The sequence below is a fragment of the Rhodnius prolixus genome, unplaced genomic scaffold, assembly GCF_049639745.1.
Source record: "Rhodnius prolixus isolate KJV_2025 unplaced genomic scaffold, Rpr scaffold_1, whole genome shotgun sequence".
NCBI lineage: Eukaryota > Metazoa > Arthropoda > Insecta > Hemiptera > Reduviidae > Rhodnius > Rhodnius prolixus.
The window spans coordinates 42,447,171-42,456,086 of NW_027411581.1; the positions used below are offsets into that span (position 1 = coordinate 42,447,171).

At 35.3% G+C, this 8,916-nt stretch overlaps 1 protein-coding gene across 1 annotated transcript; it reads left to right on the forward strand.

The window, feature by feature from the left end:
• Positions 1–445: 445 nt before the first annotated feature.
• Positions 446–1,243, forward strand: LOC141448525 (cysteine/serine-rich nuclear protein 3-like). The gene has a single exon (XM_074116921.1). It carries the CDS (start codon positions 446–448, stop codon positions 1,241–1,243), a length of 798 nt encoding a protein of 265 aa, XP_073973022.1.
• The last annotated feature ends 7,673 nt before the right edge of the window (positions 1,244–8,916 follow it).

Consider the following 8,916-nt stretch of genomic DNA (forward strand, 5'->3'; position numbering starts at 1 on the left):
CAAATTTAAAAATCAGAACACGTCAAGTTTATTCAGTTCAGTTAGCTTACAAAAATAAGTACCTTGTAAAATATATCATGGTCAGATCATTAAAAGTATTTTTTTTTTCAATGGATAAATTCACATGGTATATATAACTATTGCTAGATATCAATGGTTACAACCCATATGGTTTTGCCAGATCTGTATAAATAATATTTCTAATTACCAAATACAAATGGCCCGCCACAAAATAATACAAAGTGTGGCGTTTTAACAGAAAAAAAAAATTCACTATTATTAATAGATGAATTTACCCGCTTTTCTAGCTGTGAGTTATTCGTTGAAGGAGAATTTTGAAACAACTGACACGAAAAAAATGTCAATAATTGTAATTGTACAAATATAACATTTATAATATTTCTAAAAATTAAAGAAATCGTTTTCCATATTTGCGTCTGCCTAAATGATTTCCTCTGACGAGAAAAAACCAAAAAGCGCACTCAAGAAGAAAACACCGACAGCAAATCGAGAATATGCCGCCCAGAAAAGGAGGAACAAGTCTAGCGTGTCCTTTGGCAACGTAGATGTGTTCTACTTTGATCGTGCCCAAGGATTCAGTACTGTGCCTTCAACAGGAGGTTACGCTCTCGGCATGAAGAAAAAACATTTCCGTAAGAACAGTTACACTTTAGATCAGTTTGTGAATGAGAAAAAGAAAAATAATCGGCTCTGTATATTAGGTAATCCTCATAAAGAAAACAAATTAGAAAGTTACACTGATATAACAGATATTGGTCAAAATGAAATAATATTAATCGAGGAAAATGAGAGAATACAAATGCTATTAAGAGCTGGTGTAAAGTTGGATCATAATGAAAAAATAGAATGCCAAATTATTTTGGAATCACGTTTAAAAAATGGTTGCGACTGTGAAGACGCTTGTAATAAGTCCACTTGTTTCTGTTGGAAGTCAGGTATAAACTGTCAGGTGGATAGAAACAGACATCCCTGTGGTTGTACAGAAATTGGTTGTGGAAATCCATATGGACGATCAGTTTTTAATTTTCAAGACGTCAAATCTCATTTTTTTGAAATAATGGCGAAATTAAGAGCAGACAAATCAGCTAGCAGCATGTCATATTCTAATCCAATGAAAGCAAAGAAGCGGGATTGTAAGAAAAAAGTGAATTCAAGTCGGCCACAATCAACTAAACAGAAACTATTTTACGCAGATGCAGATAACAAAATTAACATCAAATAATTTAAATTAAATATTTTATACCTATATTTTGTCACTTCAATATTATTTCTTAAAACAATAGAATTTTCAGGCTGGTTTTACGTCCATCTACAGATCAGGTTCATTGAGAAGGCGGATAGCTAACATACTTTATTATAAATTCCTTTTTATTCCATAAAATAAGGCCAAGACCGGGAATCGAATCCAGTACCACAAAATAACTCAGCTTTACGTATTGACTCCTTAACAAAATAATGATTTTGTATATTCAATTTACTGAATTGATGCTGATTTGGTTGATGTCCTTTGCGTTTATTTTATATTACAATAAAGTCAATATTCAATAAGAATATCGCATGAAACAAATGTATAACTGGCCTAGCCATCATCTGGAGTAATTTTTCAAGCTTTCATCTTGATTATTCATTTGTTAACTGGAACTTAATGTTTAAAAGTACACCTCAACTTGTTCTATATTCGTGAAACAGTCTAAATTACCACACATCTTGATCACATACCTTGCTTTTTCAACGTAAACCTGGAAGCCAAAAGGTAAATGGAATATTTAATCACCAAAGTTGTAGAAGTACTATCAGGAAGAAAAGAATGATACTTACTTAAATGGAGAAACAATGCACTACTGAACCAGAGCCTCCTTCAGATATCCCTACTTTGTGAAGCAGCCATCCAGTTGGTGAGACCGAAAGGGTTCTTGTACCCTGGAAGTGAAGAAATTGTACATATAAAGATGGTTAAAAGGATTTCACATAGAATTACACTTTAAAGTTCAAGTGTCATTAACAGAAATCAAGGTGTAAATCTCTTTATTGAACAATCTAATCACCAATCTGAAGAACATAGGCCTCCTTTTGTGCAGCGAAGGACTTGGCTTGCAGTTTACGAATAAAGGCTGGTAATACAGGATTGGTGTATTGTGTTTTTTTTAGTTTACTCCTTTGTTAGCTCCCATGTTTTTGCAAGGAACTCCCTGCTTTTATTCTCAGGTACCGCGAACCTTCTTCAACTTCTTATTCAAAGGCTCGTAATTCTTATTTTTCCATATTCTTGGACACCACTTCCTCAATTCCATACTTCTAGTCCTACTAGTGAGGCAAGACACTTTTATTACTATCTTTGTATCTCATTAATTTTTTTAATGGTCCTAATTATTTAATTATCCCATTTTAATATACTTCACTATGATGTTATTAACAGATGCCCTCATAAGGTTTCTTGCAGCCCCTCTTTTATAATTTAAAAATAGAAGATATTCTTTCCTAGTCCTCTATTTGGTTTTAGACCAGATCTTCGCTGAAACTTAGTGTAGATTTACATCTTGGTAATAAAAAGCCAAGTTATTAAAAATGTAATTACCTCATATTGCCTAGCCGTACCAAATTTTTAGTTGCTGAATAAATAAATAGTGTCGAGAACTGTATAAGGTTATTTCAGCAATAAGCTCCGTGGGAAGAAAACTAATCTGGCAAGTGTAATCTTTAAAAGGCACAGATATTTATTTTTAAAATAATACAAAAAAGAACTGTTTATAATCTTGCTTATTTAGTTGGCAATCCGGAGTTTAGTATTATTTTCTTTTTTTGCAGCAGGTTGAGAAAAGTTATTTTAAGGCATCTGCAGGAAATATCTGAACAAGAATACGCTTCCTTGTTTTTGTTCTTTGGATCTAAGGCGAGAAATAGAAAACCAAGAAGTAGTGACTAAGAGGGGACTATGGTGTATAAGAATGGGGAAGGATAAAGTAGAAGATCTCAGATGATTCCTGCCGAACAGGCGGCAGAAATTAATAGCTCCTGTGGAAGTAAAATGAAAGCTGGCGGAGAAAATGGGGCGGAATTGCCAGCGGTGGCGAGTGAGTAAAAGGATGGTACAAGGGTGGAGGCGTTCAGGCGTGAATTAAAACTTAGCGGACCCTGGAAGTTGGGAATGGTTGGTAGTGAAGCAGAGGGGAGGTTGGAAAAGAAGTTGAAGGGTTGGGAATGGTGAGAAAGTATAGGAAGAGTGGCAAACCGAGAGGAACAGAGCTGGATGACTCCACTGCTATATATATCATGCCATGGACTTCACCTCGTTTAACTCGCCCCTTTATTTTAACGCGTCTTAAACTTTATTCTCTGCCTCAAAATTTACTACCTTCCCGCATGAGGTGCCAAACATAAAATTTAGTTTTAAAAATCATTACCTACTTAAAACTTATTTTTCAACAAAAACCAGTTACCATAAGTATTTGGCTAACTTGGAAATAACCCCAAATACATACTAAATAAGGTGGCATAATAAGTTCCAAATCATTAATTTAGAGTATAGAACATTAGCACTACTCCTGACTCAAATTAATTCTGATTTCAAAAAAAAAAATTTTTGTTGTTTTTAGGAGCTCAAATACTACAAAAATATGCAACAAAAAATATAACGTTCCATTTGAAAAACAAAAGTTGGATACTGTATCTCGAGACACAGGGGTTTTAAAAAGTGGGTCAATCACTGAAAATAAACTAGACTAAAAATGATTAAATACGTATTTTATATTTTTTCGAAATTTCCCGCAGTTTTTAAAAAAAGTGGGTGGAGCATATAACTCAGGTCACCCTGTATTTGCATACACATACATACACGAGCTCGTGCATGTGCGCCTAGAGACGTGAGTGGAGTGAACAACGACCATCCAGTGATGGAAGCAGTTAGTTCGCCATGTTGGCAATCTTACGAGCAACCATCCTAGGAGGTCGGCGTTATGTGTTGAGATGTTCGCGTGGCCACCACAACTTTAGTCTGCTATGTGGATTAGAAGGAAGTGTTGTAGTAGACAGACATGTTGTGGATCAGAGGGTTGTAGTGACCGTGTAGATTTGAGTGCAGTTTTGTGTAGTAAGATTGGGGCTATTTCAGAGACGAGAGGAATATTTAGATCAGAGTGTACGAGTACTGTGTGATTGGAGACGTAGAAGGGAACGTTAACTATTGTTCTTAGAATTTTAGATTGCAAGGTTTGGAGTCGGTTGATGTTCGATTTTTTGGCGCTTCCGTAGAGCTGTATTCCGTATTATTTATTATTAACTTATAATTATAAATTTAAAATTATTTTTATTAATAATAAATCTACCAATCTAATAAATTTACAATTTTAAGTGTGGGCAAGTTATAAAAAATTGAAATCTTCCTAATTAAGTGCATATAGAAAGTGCATAAAACAAATTATTGAAATTCGAACTTCTTTATTAATAAAATAAGTGTAATAATGGACCCCATTATCTAGCGATTGAGGAAAAATCATGTTTAGGACTAAATGAGATAAAGAAGGGAAGCTGGGTAAGAATATAAATTAAATTATTAGAAAAAGAAACAATTTAAAAATTCCATTATGTTGACTAAGTCATTAAGTTGTTTAAATGACCTCAGATGGAAGGGTTAGGTTATTTTTGTTCATGAATATTTAGATTATTTAAAACAATATACCCTTTATTTTATTGTACGACAAGGAAATGTGCGTTTGGTAAAAAGGGTTCAAGAAGTAGGACGGAACCTGGGGAGAAATATAAAGGATGCCTTGGATGTTGTTATGGCGATGGAGGGCTGGTTGCGGAGGAGAGAAATGATATCTCTGGGGCGACACAGCGCTAATCACTTTTTCTCGTCTTATCTCGTGGCCATTAATTAAACGCTAACATTAGGAGTGAAGCTCCAAGATGAAGCCACGCATTTGATAGAAGGGAGCTTACGCTGACCGGAACTGGGGTCACGTTCTAGACATAATTTTGAGACTTTCGGCTACTTATCGTAAATTACATTTGAACAAATATAATAGCGCTCCTTAGAGTCGTTAATGAGAGTTAGAATGTCATTAGTCTCTATTTAAAACACTGAACTCGATGAAGTTAATTGGGATCACACTCTCCCTAAAACTTTGATTGGCCAATCGAAGGTACAATGTTACCCTATGACGAATGGATACCCAGAAGTGGCATAATTGTAAACGGAGCGTCCAAGGCTCCAGGTGCTTCCTCGGAGTAAGTAGCATTTCCTAACTCTATTATACAGGGTGTTCATTTTAAGACGGCTCAAATGCATTTCATGCTTAAACGGTTGATCTGAGCAAAAAATGGTAGAGGAAAAATTTATTGCCCGTCACTTCTAGTTTCAGAATATGTGACTTGATTTTAGATTCCTGCCCGCATACGTGGCTGACGCGCGACCAAAAGTGAGGGTTCGCTGTAGACCCCTATTTTCATATACACAGTTTTAGAGTATAAAAAGTTATGAAAGAAACCGGAAATCGCAATTCGATATCTTCAAAATTAAAGGTGCTAGGCCATTTCAAATTCTGGTATTTATTAATCTTATTTCAATTTTTTAACTTGTTATCAAAGAGAAAGAAGAGCACGCGATAGGCCATTTTTATGTATTTTTTCATCCCCTTTCTAATAAAAATATTGCCAAGGCAGTAAAGCTAGTATTTTTCTTAATATCGGGAAATAAGTCGTTTTCCGAGGGATTTTTCTAAGAAAAATCGATTGTTAAAAGCTTTAGATGTTCTCAAGCATACACAAAAGGGCTAAAAATTAATTTTACATCTGTTACAAACAAGAAGGTTCAATAATTATTTGGTAATTTTGGGAGAGATGCGTTTAATTACTAAAATAATTGGAAACCTCCTGTCACATATTTAAGTGATCAATATCTTTCATATAAAGTGTCAAACTTATTTCTTAATTTATCAAATAATGCACTTTACTCTACTTGTGAAGCATGTACTGTGCCTTCAAAGGTGCCTCCTTTGGCTCGCAAGCCAGGTTAGCCAGGAGGTTATCAACTGCTCTCTGTATCTGAGGAGGCACCTTTGAAGGCACAGTACATGCTTCACAAGTTGAATAAAGTGCATTATTTGATAAATTAAGGAATAAGTTTGATCCTTTACATGAAAGATATTGATCACTTAAATATGGGGCAGGAGGTTTCCAATTTTTTTAGTAATTAAACGCTACTCTCCCAAAATTACCAAATAATTATTAAACCTTCTTGTTTGTAACAGATGTAAAATTATTTTTTATGTATGCTTGAAAACATCTAAGCTCTTAACAATTGATTTTCTTAGAAAAAAACACTCGGAAACGACTTATTTCCCGATATTAAGAAAAATACTAGCTTTGCAAACCCTCGCTTTTGGTCGCGCGTCAGCCACGTATGCGGGCAGGAATCTAAAATCAAGTCACATATTCTGAAACTAGAGGTGACGGGCAACAAATTTTTCCTCTACCATTTTTTGCTCAGATCAACCGTTTAAGCATGAAATGCATTTGAGCCGTCTTAAAATGAACACCCTGTACGAGTATATATATTATAGAAAACGAAGGCTCGTCAGAGGGATTCCAGAAAGTTTTGGGTTTGACTTACCCAAGAAAGTCACATGAAGGAGGGTATACGCTCAGGAAAAAGTGTATTCAGGCTTTTGGGAACGAGTTATCTCAATCAACTGGCTTTCTAATGTTTGGGATTTTCCTAGAGAGAGATGAATTTCGTTAGAATAGTACAAAAGTTAGAGAGCGTTTATATCCTTTCTAGTTTGACTTCCTGATTTGGGAAGCCTTCTTTGGAGTATCGTTGAAGGGGTGTTGGAGAGTGCGGAATATTCCCTTTCATCCAAGGAGTGTTTATCCCTGACTTCTGGCTTTTCTCAAGAACTATCCTGGAGAAGTTTCTTAGAATATGAGGGATATGGCGTGAGTTCTCCAGTGAGTGGTTATGCCTAATTGCTAATTCCTCCAACCCTGGGAAAACCTAGGCAATTGGAGGGAAGGGTGAGTGAGGGGACAGAAATATCAAAACCTAAAAGTCAAACTTGGTCTTCGTTTAAAGCCCTCGAAGAAAGTATAGGTTTCTCCTACCAGATCTAATGTCTTTTCTTGCTCCAGAGACTGGGTGCAGGACCCGCACCACAGAATATTATCTATAACAGCTAAGGAAGGCTTTATATCAAATTTTAATAAACATTTTTGATTTCAACCAATTTGTTGATAACAAAACAGTCGGTGTAATAACTTTTCAACTAATAAAATCGTAGTCGAGTGGTATAATATTTATATTGAATTAGTATTGATGATTGTTTTATTTCTCTCGGTAATTATATTTTAAATCCGATTGGACGATTAAGAATGAAGAGCATTTTATTTGTATAACTGAAGGCTTTGATGAATAGCTTTGAAGATAAAGTATCAGAATGCCTAAATCGATAATATCACCTCACTTCATTTATTTAGCATTTATTCTCTTTAGAGATAATTAATTACTCCGGCAGTAATGATATTGGAATATTATTTTACCGAATGCCTTCAAAGCCTATTTATCACTTCCTATTTTATCTTCATGGAAAGAGATACTCAAATTATAACTGATTACTTCCAACTTGATTATAAATATATAGTTCGAAATACAGGCGTGCACAATGGCCGTAAAACCGATAGAATATTCCTCTAAAAATGGATAAATTTGAAGAATTTATTTTTATATTCATTGTATTAATAACAAAAATTCTAAAAAATTCCTTTTTCAATAAAATTAGTGAATAGAATTTTTTTTTTTTCAATCTTTTATTGTAATTTACCTCTGCAATGGTTGTTGCTACAAGCAAATATGGTAAAAGAAAAAAGAAATAGAAGAAAATCATGTGTGGAGTAGGCACCCAGTGGTACCACTCCAGTAACGTGCTTTGCTCTCACGATACGAGAAGATCACGAGGCCATCTTCTCTTCAATCTCCTTAGAGGATTACCTGGTAATGTGGAGGAAGATAGGTGTTCTATGAGAGGGTTAGGATGAGCTGCTGTAGAGGAATGAAATTTGAAGAAACGAGTGTTAGCAAGATCTGTAATGAAAGGGATTTTAAGGTCATTATGGATAGTGAGGTTACATAGAACGGAGCGTTCAGACGTTTTCGAAGTATTTTTGACTGTAATGCCTGGAGGCGTAGTGAGTTGGAACGCTTAGCCGATCCCCATACTTCGATGCCGTATGACCAAATGGGTCGCAGTATCAGTAGATATAAGAGTCTTTTGTTATGTAGGTTAAGTTTCGAACGTTTGTCAAGTGGTGTGGCGAGAAGTTTGTAGCGTTGGTTAGTTTCTTGTCTTTTCAGTCTAGTATGGGGATTCCATGTCAACCGTTTGTCTAGGTGCAGTCCAAGGTAACGTACTTTGTCCACAGTTGGTATAGGAATTTGTTTCAAGATGATGGGAGGTAGGATTTTCCGTCTGAGAGTAAATACTATAAACTTTGACTTCGTAACGTTGGTTTTGATTCTCCATTTGAAAAGCCAGTCCTGTAAGTGGTTGATGTGTGTTTTCTTGTGTTCGTGTAGCGATAAGAGGATCGGAATGAGGAGATAAGATTAGAAATTTAATAAATATTTTTAAAAGTATGAATACTTCTCCCACTTAAATTATTGATGGGTACGATACTTTGTTAAGGTGCCGATGTAGCATCTAGAAAGATCCTAAGAGTTACAGTACATCTACTTGAGCACCTGGACGACTCTTGTGAAAATCAGGATTGTCGTCGGGGTTGCGTGGACATTATAATCTTTTCTGATGGAGTTGCTCTGTACATTCTAGCTAAATAAACAGCTTAATGTCTACTTTCAGCGTACCGAACAACATATGCATTGGGAGATTCGGAGAAAAAAAC